The 17,422-nt window shown below is 48.2% G+C and overlaps 1 protein-coding gene across 2 annotated transcripts in view; it reads right to left on the bottom strand.

The window, feature by feature from the left end:
• AARS1 (alanyl-tRNA synthetase 1) overlaps positions 1-10,331 on the bottom strand; it is a 40,759-nt gene extending 30,428 nt beyond the window's left edge. Inside the window, exons 1-2 of one of the 2 annotated variants that reach the window (XM_023202424.2) lie at positions 10,203-10,331; positions 3,194-3,358 (exon numbers count right to left, since the gene is read on the bottom strand). In XM_023202424.2, the coding sequence (XP_023058192.2) occupies positions 3,194-3,337 (144 nt within the window). In that variant the 5' untranslated portion in view covers positions 3,338-3,358; positions 10,203-10,331. The remainder of the gene's footprint in view (positions 1-3,193; positions 3,359-10,202) is intronic. The other variant, XM_023202425.2, reaches the window with a different exon arrangement.
• Positions 10,332-17,422: the final 7,091 nt, after the last annotated feature.

Below are 17,422 nucleotides of genomic sequence, written 5' to 3'. Positions count from 1 at the left end.
GTATATGCATAGGACTCACACATAACTGAAGATATTTTTCTTTTTTTTCCATTTTGAGACAGGGTCTTGCTCTGTCACCCCGGCTGGAGTCCAGTGGCATGATCACGGCTCACCTCAACCTCCTGGGCTCAAGCAATCCTCCCACCTCAGCCTCCCAAGAGGCTGGAACTACAGGTGTGAGCCACCACCAGCTAATTTTTCCATTTTTCTTTAATTTTTTTCTTTTCCTTTCAGACAGGGTCTTCCTATGTTGCCCAGGCTCCTCTCCAACCCCTGGGCTCAAGCAATCCTCTTACTTTGGCCTCCCAAAATGCTGGAATTACAGGCATGAACCACTGTGCCTGGCCCATTAATTTTTTTTTTTTTTGAGATGGAGACGGAGTCTCACTCTGTCACCCGAGCTGGAGTGCAGTGACGTGATCTTGGCTCACTGCAACCTCTGCCTCCCAGGTTCCAGCGATTCTCCCGCCTCAGTCTCCCAAGTAGCATAATTTTTTTGTGAGACCAGTCTCACTGTGTTGCCCAAGCTGGTTTGGAATTCCCAGGCTCAAGTGATCCTCCCATCTCAGCCTCCTCAGTAGATGTAATTACAGGGGCACTGTGCCCCATTTTTCATAATTTTATAGTTATTATTATAAGAGGCAGAATATATTCCCACTGTTTCTAACTTTCCATGCCAGAAAAGACACCTAAGAGAAAAGAAAATGTCAACTCATCCCAGAGTGAGGAGCATCCTAAGGGCTGCAGATGCACTGGGTGAGCAGGGCTCCAAGAGAACCATTACAGGAAAGCCCTGAGAGCACCATCTCACCTGAGCCCCCTTCAGCCACGACCAGCTTGGCAAGTATTTAGTGTCACAGACATGCTGACAAACTCCTCTTAAAGTCCTTTATAAACTTGTCATGCTTGCCAGGCGCGGTGGCTCAAGCCTGTAATCCCAGCACTTTGGGAGGCCGAGACGGGTGGATCACGAGGTCAGGAGATCGAGACCATCCTGGCTAACACGGTGAAACCCCGTCTCTACTAAAAATACAAAACTAGCCGGGCGAGGTGGCGGGCGCCTGTAGTCCCAGCTACTCGGGAGGCTGAGGCAGAAGAATGGCGTAAACCTGGGAGGCGGAGCTCGCAGTGAGCTGAGATCTGGCCACTGCACTCCAGTCCAGGCGACAGAGCGAGACTCCACCTCAAAAAAAATAATAAATAAATAAATAAATAAATAAATAAATAAACTTGTCATGCTTTCATCATTTCAAGAGTTAACCCTTTTCTCTTACAATAAACCTTTAAAATGTCTTTTTCTTTTCTTTCCTTTTTTGAGACAGGGTCTCACTATGTTGCACAGGCTTAAGTGCAGTGGTATGATCAGGGCTCACTGTAGCTTTGAACTCCCAGGCTCAAGTGATCATCCTCAGCCTCCCCAAAAGCTGGGACTACAGGCATACACCACTACACCCGGCTAATTTTTGTATTTTTAGTAGGGACAGGGTTTCACCATGTTGCCCTAGGCTGGTCTCAAACTTCTGGATTCAAGTGATCTGTCTACCTTAGCCTCCCAAAGTGTTGGGATTACAGGCATGAGCTGCTGCACCCAGGCTCACGTATATTTTTCATTCAACCTCCCCAAACAAACTGTACTAATAAATTTTCTTCAGCAATGGATCCAGAGTGGCACTGGTGGCAATAGTTTCAAGAAAGGGGTTAGGTGGGCGGGGTGTGGTAGCTTAGCCTAACCCTGGAATCACAGCACTTTGGACAACTAAGGCAGGAGGATTACTTGAAGCCATGGGTTCGAGACTAGCCTGAACACCTTGGTGAGACCCCATCTCTGCATATAAATAAATAAAATAATTTAGGCCAGGCAAGGTGGCTCACATCTATAATCCCAGCACTTTGGGAGGCTGAGGCGGGTGGATGACCTGAGGTCAGGAGTTCGAGAACAGCCTGGTCAACACAGTGAAACCCCGTCTCTACTAAAAATACAATAATTAGCCAGGCGTGGTGGTGCATGCCTGTAGTTCCAGCGACTTGGGAGGCTGAGGCAGGAGAATCGCTTGAACTCGGGAGGCGGAGACTGCAGTGAGCCAAGATTGCACCACTGCACTCCAGTCTGGGCAACAGAGCGAGACTGTCTCAAAACAATAAGTAAATTAAAAAATAAATGAATAAAATAATTTTAAAAGCTGACATGCTAGAGCATGCTTGTAGTTCTAGCTACTTGGGAGGCTTACGTAAGAGGATCACTTAAGCCCAGGAGTCTGAGGCTACAGCATGCTAGGATCATGCCACTGCACTTCAGCCAGGATGACAGAGTGAGACCCTCTCTCTAAAGAATAATAGCTGGCCGGGCGTGGTGGCTCATGCCTGCAATCCCAGCACTTTGGGAGGCCGAGGCGGGTGGATTACGAGGTCAGGAGATCGAGACCATACTGGCTAACACAGTGAAACCCTGTCTCTACTAAAAATACAAAAAACTAGCCAGGCGTGGTTGTGGGCGCTTGTAGTCCCAGCTACTCGGGAAGCTGGGGCAGGAGAATGGCAAGAACCTGGGAGGCGGAGCTTGCAGTGAGCGGAGATGGTGCCACTGCACTCCAGCCTGAGCGACAGAGCAAGACTCTGTCTCAAAAAGAGACCAGGCGCGATGGCTGATGCCTGTAATCCCAACATTTTGGGAGGCCGAGGTGGGTGGATCACAAGGTCAGGAGATAGAGACCATCCTGGTTAACATGGTGAAACCCCGTCTCTACTAAAAATACAAAAAATTAGCCAGGCGTGGTGGCAGGCGCCTATAGTCCCAGCTACTCGGGAGGCTGAGGCAGGAGAATGGCGTGAACCTGGGAGGCAGAGCTTGCAGTGAGCTGAGATGGCGCCACTGCACTACAGCCTGGGCAACAGAGCAAGACTCCGTCTCCAAAAAAAAAAAAAAAAAAACACTAATGTTTGAGTACCTACTATGTGCGAAATACTGTGCTAAACATTTTGTATGCCTTACCTTATTTCCTTCTCACTAAAACCTACAGGCGGGCAATATTATTACTCATTTTGCAAAGAAACTGAGTTCCACCACATAAAGTTCCACAAGATCACACAGGGAGTGACAGAACCGGAACTGGTCTGACCCCAGGGCTGTGCTTTTATCTCGGCTCTGCTGCCTCTTATGTGAACAAACAGCCAAGAAAAGAGGAAAAACCCTTACCTGGTTCATGCCCGCATTGGCAAACAGCAAAGTGGGGTCATCCAATGGGATGGTGGCAGACGAGTGAACGTAGGTATGCTCGTTCCTCTTGAAGAAATCTATAAATCGCTGCCGGATTTCACTTGCTGTCAGAGTAGAGTCCATCTTGACAGTCACCCCAAAGAACTAATCAAAGAAAAAACAATGAAGGAAAATTAGGGGAATTGAAAGTCAAAGTAGGCATTACACAAGACTTCTGGCTTCTCAAGCCAAGTCAAAGCAGGACTCAGGTGAGCTGTTTGATCCTAAAACCTCTATGTTGTAATGCCCAAGGCTAAAATCATCATCAAAGCAACACCACAGCACCAACAGACAGCAGCCCCATCTGTTCTTCCTTCCCATGCCAATCTCGAGAGGTTCAACCCCCAGCACACCAAGCACAGCACTGCTGAATGTTTGTTCATTAAACAAATATGTATTGAGCATCTGCTCTGTGCCAGCCCCAGACCAGGAATTAGAAACAAGAGGGACAGCCAGGAGCAGTGGCTCATGCCTGTAATCCCAGCACTTTGGAAGGCCGAGGTGGGCGGATCACAAGGTCAGGAGTTCAAGACCAGACTGGCCAACATGGTGAAACCCCATCTGTACTAAAAATACAAAATTAGCTGGGCATGGTGGCACGTGTCTGTAATCCCAGCTACTTGGGAGGCTGAGGCAGGAGAATCACTTGGACCCAGGAGGCAGAGGTTGCAGTGAGCCAAGACCGCACCACTGCACCCCAGCCTGGTGACAAAGACTCCGTTTCAAAAAAAAGAAAAAAAGAAAAAAGGGGAGACAAAGACCCTCAGTTTAATCCAACTGGGGAAGAGGGAGAGCGGTTCAGGAGACCAGGATTTGAGTTCTAGCTCCAAGTCCTGAGGGAGTCACTTCACCAATAAAAGAAGGAGTCCATATGAGATTATCTCTAAAGATCCCTTCAGCTCTGTGTTGATACACAAGCCTAGAACTGCAAAGTTCCATTATCCCCAAAGCCAGGGTCTCTAGGTTTGGCCTGATGTCTTGGTGAGCAACAACAGTCCTGGGGATGGGCCTATCTGTACAAGGGACCACCTGTATGTAGCAGGAATGTACCTACCTCTATGTAGCCTACATCCCCCAGGAACCCTAACATCAAACAGCTGCCTTCCAGCCATTAGATTACTAGGGAGTGGGGATGTTGTAGCCCCACTTTGGAGGCACAACTTACTGAAAGTGAAACAACAAGGGAATTGGTGGAGACGGAAACAACTTTATGACTTCAAAGTCATTTCACGAGTTGGGCGCAGTGGCTCACACCTGTAATCCCAGCACTTGGGGAGGCTGAGGTGAGAGGATTGCCTGAGCCCAGGAGTTTGAGACCACCCTGGGCAACATAGCAAGACCTTGTCAGTACAAATAGTAAAAAAAATTAGCTGGGCATGGTGGTGCGTACCTGTGGTCCCAGATACTTGGGAGGCTGAGGTGGGAAGATTGAGCCCAGAAGAGTGAGGCTGTAGTGAGCTATGATTACGCCACTACACTCCAGCCCAGGCGACACAGCGAGACCTTGTGTCAAAAAACAAAAACAAGGCTGGGCGCGGTGTCTCAAGCCTGTAATCCCAGCACTTTGGGAGGCCGAGACGGGCAGATCACGAGATCAGGAGATCGAGACCATCCTGGCTAACCCGGTGAAACCCCGTCTCTACTAAAAAATACAAAAAACTAGCCAGGCGAGGTGGCGGGCGCCTGTAATCCCAGCTACTCGGGAGGCTGAGGCAGGAGAATGGCGTGAACCCGGGACGCGGAGCTTGCACTGAGCTAAGATCCGGCCACTGCACTCCAGCCTGAGCGACAGAGCGAGACTCCGTCTCAAAAACAAAAACAAAAACAGGCCAGACATGGTGGCTCAATCCTGTAATCCCAGCACTTTGGGAGGCTGAGATGGGCAGATCACGAGGTCAGGAGATCGAGACCATCCTAGCTAACCCAGTGAAACCCCGTCTCTACTGAAAAATACAAAAAAACTAGCCGGGCGAGGTGGCGGGCGCCTGTAGTCCCAGCTACTCGGGAGGCTGAGGCAGGAGAATGGCGTAAACCCAGGAGGCAGAGCTTGCAGTGAGCCGAGATCTGGCCACTGCACTCCAGCCTGGGCGACAGAGCGAGACTCTCTCAAAAACAAAAACAAAAACAGCTCTTTCACAGATACTACAGTTTCCCTGAGAGGCAGGCTGGGGAGAAGTGACAGGCTTTGGTGAGAGTGCTGATCACTGGTATGGTGTTGTAGTGCTACACAGTGCTGTGTCTAGAAAAATGAGAACCATTTCATTCACAGTATTAACATTATCATCAACGTGTCTCCGGAATTCCAGACCCAACTGTAACCTTAATGCACTTTTGCCTGAGTTTAGTTCCTTTTCTGTACAAAGCAGTATCTACCCTGCCTATTTAACTGAGGTGTTGTGAGGATCAAAAGCTATACTATATTTGGAAGCAATCTGTAAAATGGAAAACCTTACGCCGGGTGTGGTGGCTCACGCCTGTAATCCCAGCACTTTGGGAGGCCCAAGCGGGTGGATTACCTGGGATCAGGAGCTGAAGACCAGCCTGGCCAACATGGTGAAAACCCGTCTCTACCAAAATACAAAAATTAGTCAGGCATGATGGCGAGTGCCTGTAATCCCAGCTACTCAGGAGGCTGAGATGGGAGAATTGCTTGAACCCGGGAGACGGTGGTTGCAGTGAGCCGAGATTGCGCCACTGCACTCCAGCCTGGGTGGCTAAGGGAGACTCCATCTTAAAAAAAAAAAAAAAAGGAAAACCTTGACAGAACAGAGTGGATATTAAAGTTGTTTAGCTCAAAGTTTTCTTTTTTTCTGGTTCTGTCCAGACTGGAGTGCAGTGGGACAATCACTTAAGCAGCCTTAAACTCCTAGGCTCAAGTGATCCTCCTGCCTCAGCCTCCCAAGTAACTGGGACTGCAGTTGAAAACCACCATACCCAGTTAATTTTTTTTCTTATTTTTTTTTGAGACAGAGTCTCACTCTGTCACCCAGGCTAGAGTGCTGTGGCACAATCTCAGCTCACTGCAGCCTCCACCTCCCAAGTTGCTGCAATCCTCCTGCCTCAGCCTCCCAGGTAACTTGGATTACAGGCACGTGCCACCACACCCAGCTAATGTTCGTATTTTTAACAGAGTCAGGGTTTCACCACGTTGCTCAGGCTGGTCTCGAACTCCTGACCTCAGGTTATCTGCCAGCCTCAGCCTCCCAAAGTGCTAGGATTACAGGCATGAGCCACCACGCCCAGCTAATTTCTGTTTTTGTTATAAATGGTGCACTGCTATGCTGCCCACGCTCATCTCGAACTCCTGGCCTCAACCTCCCAGTTGGGATGGCATGAGCCACCATGCCCAGCCAAAGTTTTCTTCTTATGAGGAAGATACAATACAGATGTACAAAGTGAACAGGAGATCCTGACTCCAGCTACTTTTCAAAAGACACATGGATTTCCCATTTTTGCTTACTCATTCACCATAATGAATGCATACTATGCGCCAAGAATCAAACTGAATGACAGCCTATGTCCTTCCTGGGGAGATAATCATACACAGAATTAACTGCAGTATTGTGTAAAAGGACTGAATATATTAACTATGAGCCTACGAAGGCTGGAACTATTAAAAGCTGTATCAGCCAGGCGCGGTGGCTCAAGCCTGTAATCCCAGCACTTTGGGAGGCCGAGACGGGTGGATCGCGAGGTCAGGAGATCGAGACCATCCTGGCTAACACGGTGAAACCCCGTCTCTACTAAAAAAATACAAAAAACTAGCCGGGCGAGGTGGCGGGTGCCTGTAGTCCCAGCTACTCGGGAGGCTGAGGCAGGAGAATGGCGTAAACCCAGGAGGCGGAGCTTGCAGTGAGCTGAGATCCAGCCACTGCACTCCAGCCCGGGCGACAGAGCGAGACTCCGTCTCAAAAAATAAATAAATAAATAAATAAAAATTAAAAGCTGTATCTCCACATTCATGTATTTACCCCATTTATTCAATATAAATTCAATACATTTATTCAACATAAACTCAATATATTTATTCAACATAAACTCATTCATTTATTCACTGGAAGGCTGTATGGCATACAGAGGTGGCACAAAGGCAGAACCTCAGGTTTCACTTAATAACAGGAGCTGTAAACGTCTTGGGTGCCTTAAATCACACTGTGGCTCCAGCCACTCCACAGGAATTTTTTTTGAGACAGGGTCTCCCTCTCTGTTACCCAGGCTGGAGCGCAGGCAGTGGTGCACTCATTTGGCCTTCCAGGCTCAGGTATTCCTCCCACCTCAGCCTCCAGAGCAGCTGGGACTACAGGCATGTGCGACCACACCCGGCTAATTTTTTTATTTAAAAAAAATTTTTGAGGCAGGGTACGGTGGCTCACACCTATAATCCCAGTACTTTGGGAGGTCGAAGGCAGGTGGATCACAAGGTCAGGAAATCGAGACCATCCTGGCTAACATGGTGAAACCCTGTCTGTACTAAAAATACAAAAAAAAAAAAAAATTAGCGGGGCGTGGTGGCACATACCTGTAATCCCAGCTACTTGGGAAGCTGAGGCAGGAGAATCACTCAAACTTGGGAGGCAGAGGATACAGTGAGCCGAGATGATGCCACTGCACTCCAGCCTGGGCGATAGATTTTCGCCCGGGTGCAGTGGCTCGTGCCTGTAATCCCAGCACTCCGGGAGGCCAAGGCAGGTAGATCACCTGAGGTCAGGAGTTCGAGAACAGCCTGGCCAACATGGTGAAACATGGTGAAACCAAAAATACAAAAAAATTAGCCGGGCATGGTGGTGGGCGCCTATAATCCCAGCTATTTGGGAGGCTGAGGCAGGAGAATTGCTTGAACCTGGGAGGCGGAGGCTGCAGCGAGCTGAGATCATGCCATTGCCCTCCAGTCTGGGTGACAGAGCAAGATCTGTCTCAACATTTTTTTTTTTTTTTTTTGAGACAGGTCTCTCTCTGTCACCCAGGCTGGAGGGCAGTGGCACAACCACCACTCACTGCCACCTCTGCCTCCTGGGCTCAGGTGATCCTCCTACCTCTGACCGTCAAGGAGCTGGGACGACAGGTGCTCACCATCACAACCGGCTAATTTTTTTGTAGAGAGAGGCTACTCTCAAATTCGTGAGCTCAACCGATGGGCCCACATCAGCCTCCCAAAGTGCTGGCACTACAGGCATGAACCACTGCACTGGGGTGCCACAGGACCTTTTAACATGCTCTTCATGTGCCAGGTAAGCTGTCTACCCCACTCCTTTCCCCTTCCCTAGTAAACTTCTCACTTTTGATGTATCAATTCCAAAGAAACTTATTTCCCAGACACAGTGCCTTATGCCTGTAATCCCAGCTGAGGCATTTGGGAGGCTGAGGCAGGAGGATTGCTTGAGGCCAGGAATTCAAGACTAGCCTGGGCAACATGGGAACACCTGAACCTGGGAGGTCAAAAAAAATTTTTTTTTTTTTAATTAGCCAGGTGTGGTGATGTGCACCTGCAGACTCAGCTACTTGGGAGGCTGAGTGCAAAGGGTCGCTTGAGCACAGAAGTATGAAGCTGCAGTGAGCTATGGTCACACCAAAACATTCCAGCCTAGGTAACAGGTTGAGACCCTGCCTCAAACAACAACAAATGTAAAGACACTTTTTTTTTTTTTTTTTTGAGACGGAGTTTCACTCTTGTTGCCTAGGCTGGAGTGCAACAGTGCTCCCAATCTCGGCTCACTGCAAGTTCCGCTTCCCGGCTTCAAGCGATTTGCCCCAGCCTCCGGAGTAGCTGGGAATACAGGCATGTGCCACCACACCTGGCTAATTCTGTATTTTTAGTAGAGACGGGGTTTCTCCACGTTGGTCAGGCTGGTCTGGAACTTCTGACCTCAGGTGATCTGCCTGCCTCGGTCTCCCAAAGTGCTGGGATTACAAGGGTGAGCCACCGCGCCCGGCCAAGACACTTATTTAAGAAAGCCTTCCCCTTCTTGCTAAAGCTCCCCCTTTTAGTGTCTCACAGCCTCAAGTGTTTCCCTTCATAATTTCCACATGCGCTTAATGTCTTGTTTAATGTGCACCTCCCCCATCAGGCTGTCAGTTCCATCCCAGCAGGTACGACGACTGTTTTGGGCTATTTTTTGAAAGGGAGTCTCCCTGTCACCCAGGCTGGGGTGCAATTGTGTGATATCAGCTCACTGCAACCACCGCCTGCCAGGTTCAAGCGATTCTCATGCCTCAGCCTCCCAAGTGGCTGAGATTACAGGCATGCGCCGCCACGCTCGGCTAATTTTTGTATTTTTAGTAGAGACGGGGGTTTCACCATGTTGGCCAGGCTAGTCTCGAACTCCTGACCTCAGGTGATCCACCCGCCTCGATCATCCAAAGCGCTCCGATTAAACGCGTGAGCCTCCGCGCCCGGCCCTGGGCTCACTATTACAGCACATCCTCAGCATCTAGTACAGCGGCTGCTAAATACATATTTCGTGATCAGGTATACTAATCCTTTAACAGCAAGTTCGGAATTAACTCACATGCTTGTCAACGCACACCGAGAAATACAAACTGTTTTACAGAAAGCTGAAGATGACGGTCTAGGTGGGCCTGGACCGGCATCAGCTGTTTCATTTTAAGAAATCAGGGAATGGCTGGCTCACAGCAGGACTCCCCCCAGCTGGCCCATCCTTCCTCCTGTGCCCCCACCCGCCCCAGGGGATTAAAACCAAAGGAGATGAAACCTCAGCTTGGCAACCGTGAGGTCTTGGTGCTCAGCAAATCCACCCGAGGCCGCGACACTCGCAGCGCTCCCGGGGGCGAACGCAAGGCCACACTGTCCAGCTCCCGCTCCCGCCCAGACTGGGCTTCTCCAGGCCACGCGGGGCTTGACCCTGGGGCCCACTGCGGCTGCGAGCTTTCCCCCCAGGCTGCGGGCCCAGCCGCTCTCCTAGCACCGCAGAGCTCTCCGAGGGCCGCCTACCTCTCCTAGGGTCGCCGTCCCCAGCTCCTCCCTCAGAGTCCCCGGCCAAAGGCTCGCTGTACCTATTACCGCAGGCGCGCAGCTGTTCCGGCCCAAGGACACCACCGGCCACAACCCGCCGCACCCTGTCCAATCAGAGCGCGCTGACGGAAAGCACCCCGCCGCGCCTTACCTTATGAGATTTTATTGGTCAATCAACATGCCAGTCAAACTGAGGACGAATCCGCCCATTAGCGGATTCCCGGGAAGGCGGCTCTAAATTGGCTGATGCAACTGCGAGAAAAGATGGGATGGGGTGCGTCACGTGATCGAGTTAGACGCCGACTCCCGGAGGTCGACATTTTGGTTTCTATAGGCAAATTCCTAATACCACAATTGACATAGTTAATAAGGGGAGACGGTAACGTGTCTCGGTAGAGGTCACAGGTCTTGGTATAGTTCTGTTTATTTTAGTTGCTGAGTGATATGCAGCCCTCAAAGATTCTGACATTGTGCCCATGGTTACACTTGTCCTGGGGAGACCTTGAATTTGGTGTGGAAGAAATAACATCAGTAGTTGAGGTACAATTGGATCGGCATCTGGTCCTCGATTTGCCTTTGGAAAAAAAAAGTTAAGATTTATAGGCCTGGGGGAGGAGGGTATACACACACACACACACACACACACGCACATATGTATATGCCAGGCGCGATGGCTCACGCCTATAATTGCAACACTTTGGGAGACCAAAGTGGGAAGATCACCTGAACCCAGGAGTTGAAGACCAGCCTGGTCAACATAACTAGATCCTGTCTCTACAAAAAAAAAAATTTAAAAGGCCGGGTGCGATGGCCCACACCTGTAATCCCAGCAGTTTGGGAGGCTGAGGCCGGCGGATGACGAGATCAGGAGATCCAGAGCATCCTGGCCAACATGGTGAAACCTCGACTCTACTAAAAATACAAAATTAGCCGAGCGCGCGCCTGTAGTCCCAGCCACTCGGGAGGCTGAGGCAGGGGAATCGCTTGAACTCGGGAGGTGGAGTTTGCAGTGAGCCTAGGTAGCGTCACTGCACTCCAGCTTGGCGACAGAGCAAGACTCCATCTCAAAAAAAAAAAAAAAAAAAAAAAAAAAAATTAGCCAGGCATGATGGCGCATGCTTGTAGTCCCATCTGCTTGAGAGGTTGAAGTAGGAGGATCACTTGAGCCTAGGAAGTTGAAGCTGCAGTGAGCCCTGATCGTGACACTGCATTCCTTGGGCGACAGAGCGAGACCCTGTCTCAAAAATATATATGTATTTATATGTGAGGCATTGTATCAAACATTTCACATGTTTGTTTCATTTGATTTTTAAAACGTGTATGAGGTCAGCTGGAGTCCCCTTTTTACAAATGAGGAAATTACCTTGCGCAAGTTCACACCCAATAGTATGTTGCAGAGACAGGATCCAAACCTGTGTCTATTTAACACCAAAGCCCATGCTCTTAACCACTGCACTATTACCTACATCATCTGATATATCCAAATACACGGGTCATAAATTGTGCTGCCGGCTGGGCGCGGTGGCTCAAGCCTGTAATCCCAGCACTTTGGGAGGCCGAGACGGGCGGATCACGAGGTCAGGAGATCGAGACCATCCTGGCTAACACGGTGAAACCCCGTCTCTACTAAAAAAATACAAAAAACTAGCTGGGCGAGGTGGCTGGTGCCTGTAGTCCCAGCTATTCGGGAGGCTGAGGCAGGAGAATGGCCTAAACCCGGGAGGTGGAGCTTGCAGTGAGCTGAGATCCGGCCACTGCACTCCAGCCTGGGCCACAGAGCGAGACTCTGTCTCAAAAAAATAAAAAAATAAAAAAAAAAAATTGTGCTGCTGATCATAACTCAATTACGGACATTACAGAAAAATACTACTTTTTATGTAAAAGAGCATCCTACACAAAAAGGTCAAGCCCAAAAGCCAGTAAAAAACATAAATCATTTGATTTACCTTCCCAGTTCATAGCAGCTCACCAACAGTAATCATCAAACCTAACATTTGTTGAGCACTTAGTATACAGCAGGCACCAATCTAAGCTTTTAATCCTCACAACCCTATAATGAGTAACTATTACTATCTGCTTTTATTAGAGTAAAATAAAGCAGAGAGAGAGGTTAAGTAACACAGAGAAGGGCAAAATCAGGAGACACAAGGGTTTATTCTGATCCACAGTGCCCTAAATAGCATATATTTAGCCTAAACAATCTGGGAAATGAATCAGACTTCTGTGCTACCACACTTAGAAAGCTAAAAGGTATGTGTGAATCGTACTTTCAAAATAAAATAATACAGGTCGTAATGTCAATAATTTAGTTCTGCTGCCAGAGTTGTTACTAGGATAGTACCTTCACTAATAAAATAACTATAAACAGATTAAAATAATTTTTTGGCCGAGAGTGGTGGCTCACACCTGTAATCCCAGCACTTTTGAGAGGCCAAGGCAGGTGGATCACAAGGTCAGGAGATCGAGACCATTCTGGCTAACACGATAAAACCCCGCCTCTATTAAAAAACACAAAAAAATTAGCTGGGCATGGTGGCAGGCACCTGTAGTCCCAGCTACTCAGGAGGCTGAGGCAGGAACATGGCGTGAACCCGGGAGGCAGAGCTAGCAGTGAGCTGAGATCAGGTCACTGCACTCCAGCCTGGGCCACAGAGTGATACTCTGTCTCAGAAAATAAATAAATAAATAAATAAATAAATAAATAAGAACTTTTTATTCATCCATTAAGAGAGATTGTAGGCCAGCACAGAAGCTCACGCCTGTAATCCCAACACTTTGGGAGGCCAAGGCAGGATGATCAATGGAGCCCAAGAGTTTGAAACCAGCCTAGGCAACAGAGTGGACTCTGTACAAAAAAAAAAAAATTCTTTTAAATTAGCTAGGTGTGGTGGCATTCACCTGTAGTCCCAGCTACTGAAGAGGCTGAGGCACGAGGATCATTTGGAGCCCAGAAACTGAAGGCTGCAGTGAGCTAAGATCTCACGACTGCACTCCAGCCTAGGCAACAAAGCAAGACCCTTGTCTCTCTCTCTCTCTTGTTTTTTTTTTGAGGCAGAGTTTCACTCTCGTTGCCCAGGTTGGAGTGCAATGGCATGATCTCGGCTCATGGCAACATCTGCCTCCTGCCTCAGCCTCCCGAGTAGCTGAGATTACAGGTGCCCACCACCATGCCCACCTATTTTTTTTTTTTTCTATTTCTGGTAGAGACGGGGGTTTCACCACGTTGGCCAGGCTGGTCTTGAACTCCTGACCTCAGGTGATTCGCCTGCCTCAGCCTACCAAAGTGTTGGGATTACAGGCATGAGCCATCGTGCCCAGCCGCCTTGTCTCTTAAAACAAAAAAAAAAAGAGAAATTGTAATTAAGGCCCAATAGTCTCATTCCTGTATAACTAATGATATTTTTCTGTGATATTTTTCTCTTGTAGATAATGTCAACTACATGCTAGAAAGAAAGCTATCTTAATGCAATGCGCAAATTATATATTTTAGGAAACTACTGGCAAGTTCTTGATTTATTCTAGGCTAAGCAAATAGGCCTGTAGATGGGAGTGAGCGCTATGCACATGTCTTGCTCTCCAGTAGAACATTTGTTGAACTTCATCTTGGGGCATGAGAAAGATAACCAAAGGCTTCAAGATAGTACAACAGCTGTGATTGCGCCACTACACTCTAGCCTGGGTGGCAGAGTGAAACCCCGTCTTAAAAACAAACAGGCCGGGCGCGGTGGCTCATGCCTGTAATCCCAACACTTTGGGAGGCCGAGGTGGGCAGATCACCTGAAGTTGGGAGTTCAAGATCAGCCTGGCCAACCTGGTGAAACCCCATCTCTACTAAAAATACAAAAATTAGCTGGGTGTGGTGGCGGGCACTTGTAATCCCAGCTACTCGGAAGGCTGGGGCAGAGGTTACAGTGAGCTGAGATTGTACCACTGCACTCCAGCCTGGGTGACAAGAGCGAAATTCTGTCTCAATAAATAAAATTTAAAAAATTATAAAAACAACAGCAAACAGAAACAGGCCAGCATGATGGCACATGCCTTTAATCACCACACTTTGGAATTCTGAGGTGGGTGGATGGCTTGAGCTCAGGAGTTTGAGACTAGCCTGAGCAACATGGCAAAACTCAATCTCTACAAAAAAATACAAAAATTAGCTGGGCGTGGTGGCATGCATCTGTAGTCCCAGCTATTCAGGAGGCTGAGGTGGGAGGATCGCTTGAGCCAGGGAAGCAGAGAATGCAGTAAGCCATGATCGTGTCACTGCACTCCAGCCTGGGTGACAAAATGAGACGGTGTCTCAATTTTAAAAAAGAAAGAAATGGAAATAAGTGGGGGAAAAAAAAAAAAACCTAACATAGCTTTGGAAGGATGTAGCTCTAGACTCTTAACTCTCCCAAGGCATCTTAGCTACTTTTAGCATCTATAAAATGAGTTTACAATGCTCACTTACTCGGTACTAAGTCAAATGGGGATGGCTGAATTTTTAAGAGCCTCTAAAGGAATATTTCAATTGAGCATATTATCATTTTTTTGCCTCATGTATTTTTCAGACCATAAAACGCTAAAGGAATCACCTAGGATCTTAAAATGCTGCTAAATTGAATAGGCCTGGGATAGGGCCTGAGCGCCTGCATTTTTAACAGGCTTCAGGTGATATTTATGCTGCTGAGAGATTATACTTGGAATACCAAGGGTCTAGTTTAGAGGATGTGCGTCTGCACCTATTTGTTCAGATGCAAAATTTTGAAAAGTTTGACCCACGGGGGAGATGCTAATGGCTCGTCATTCACCAAATGAGTGACCACTACGTGTTAGTCACTGAGGATCAAGATTAAAGAGGGCAGACACTGCCCTGCCCTCATGGGGTTCCCAGTCTCACCAGGAAGCCAGGCATTTAGCAGGAAACAAAGCCCTCTGCTGGAGGCTTGCGCTGGTCTTTGGCCCCCCGAGTCCCTGGGCGCATCCCCTAGCGCTGTACGGTCCCCTCAGCTGATTGGCTGACAGGATTTCCACGTCTCAGCCAATGAGGCTCCGGCTTGGCCAGTGCCAAGAGCGGCGGTTGTTGGGCTGCAACTGCCATGATCAGCTGCGATGGCCGGGTGCGAGGTCGCGCCCTGCGGCGGTTTCCCATCACCCTGCTTGTGGGCAACGTGAGTATCTGCGAGGGTAGAAGCCAGACCCTTTTCCCCACATTTAGATGCCTTTCTCGTCCCTACTCCTGGGGAGAGGAATAACAGTATTTCTCGAGGCTTCGGCCCAAGGTCTTAGCCTTGTGATCTAGAATACTCCAGCTGTGAGGTGGGTACTTCCTGTGATTTCAGGGTAAACTGAGACTGGCTAGGCTCACTTGGGAGTAAATGCAGGAGACTGAATTCCAATCCAGATGCTCTTATTCCCCGAATCCTCTTCTCTCCACGCCCACTTTGGAAACCAGGTTCCTTCTTAGCTGGAGTCTCACAATGCGCAGGTGTGTTGGGGGTGAACTTAAGAGAGTCTGGAACCCCGGTGCTGTTTTTAAGTTTTTTATTTTGTTTTGAGACAGGCTGGAGTGCAGTGGCACGATCACAACTCACTGCAGCCTTGAACTCTTGGGCTCAAGCGATCCTCCCACGTCAGTCTCAGGAGTAGCTGGGACTACAGGCTCGCACCACCAGGAGTAGCTGGGACTACAGGCTCGCGCCACCACACCCAGCTATTTAAATTTTATTTATTTATTATTATTATTATTTTTTTGTAGAGACGGGGTCTCCCTATGTTGCCTAGGCTTGCATATTTATTTAGTAGAAGAAAAAACACATGCAAAAATTGTGTACGGGAAGGATAAACGCCAAATTTAGGATAGCTGCTGTCTTCGTGGGATGCGTATACGGAGATTATCAGCTGGACCTTAGTAATTTTATTTCTTAAATTTTGAGGTGGGAATCTAAGTATTTGTTACATTATACTCTTTCTTGTTTGTCTGAAATACATTTTTAAAAGGGAAACATGGAGCCAAGCACAGCTGCACACACCTGTAGTCCTAGCTACTTGGGAAGCAGAGGCAGGAGGATGTCTTGAGCTCAGGAGTTCAAGGATATGGTGTATGCTGTAATTGTGCCTGTGAATAGCCACTGTTCTCCAGCCTGGGCAACATAGCAAGATCCTGTCTCTAATTAAAAAAAAAAAAAGAAAGAAACATGCATATGGAAAATAATATCAGAGGATAAAGCATACTCAATCCACCTCCACCCTTCTAGAGACCCTCACCAGGAGCAGCCACTGTTATCAGTTTTGTGTGTATCTTAAGCTTTTTTTTTTTTTTTTTTTTTTTTTTTTTGACAGAGTCTCGCTCTGTTGCCCAGGCTGGAGTGCAGTGGCATGATCTCAGCTCACTGCAAACTCTGCCTCCCGGGTTCAAGCAGTTCTCTGCCTCAGACTCCCGAGTAGCTGGGATTACAGGCACCCACCACCACGCTCAGCTGATTTTTGTATTTTTGGTAGAGATGGAGTTTCACCATCTTGACCAGGCTGGCCTTGAACTCCTGACCTTGTGATCCACCGCCTTGGCCTCCCAAAGTGCTGGGATTACAGGCGTGAGCCACCGCACCTGGCCATATTTCTTTTTTTTTTTTAAAGAGGAGATGGTATCACTATGTTGCCCAGGCTGGCTTTGAACTTCTGAGCTCAGGTGATCCTCCAACCTCAGCTTCAGGGGTAGCTGGGACTGCAGACACAGGCCACTGCTCCTGTCTTAGGCATTTTCTATAGTGTATACAAGCATATATGGGAGCTTGGGGACTTTTGGGGTGGGGGTTCCTGTTCGTTTTGCACAAGTAAACCTACTATATATGATCCTGCACCTTGGGCGATGTAATTTTTAACCTCATTAAACTGTTTTGCAAACTTCATTAACCTCTAGCCCTGTGAAACAATATAATTTATCTGGGAAAATATCCCCAGGGTTGCTTCTGAATTGGTGAGATGTAGGTCATGGCTACCTAGGCGGTGTTTGCCTTTTTCTTTTTAGCACACCCTCATGTGTAAGTCAAAAAAAAAACAAAAACGTCTTCTCCAGTTAACCCTGTGAGCATGCAGGAAAAAAGAATCATAGCAAGTAGAGTGTTTGCTGGAAATGCTTTACCCTTTCTCAAAACGTTTTTACTCCTATAGTACAGGTTAAATTCCACAGAGAACCCACCATGGCTTGATTTTTGTTTTTG

This window comes from Piliocolobus tephrosceles, chromosome 17 (genome assembly GCF_002776525.5).
Source record: "Piliocolobus tephrosceles isolate RC106 chromosome 17, ASM277652v3, whole genome shotgun sequence".
Lineage (NCBI taxonomy): Eukaryota > Metazoa > Chordata > Mammalia > Primates > Cercopithecidae > Piliocolobus > Piliocolobus tephrosceles.
Note: the sequence above shows the minus strand (reverse complement) of the source record. Positions and strands in the feature narration are given on the sequence as shown.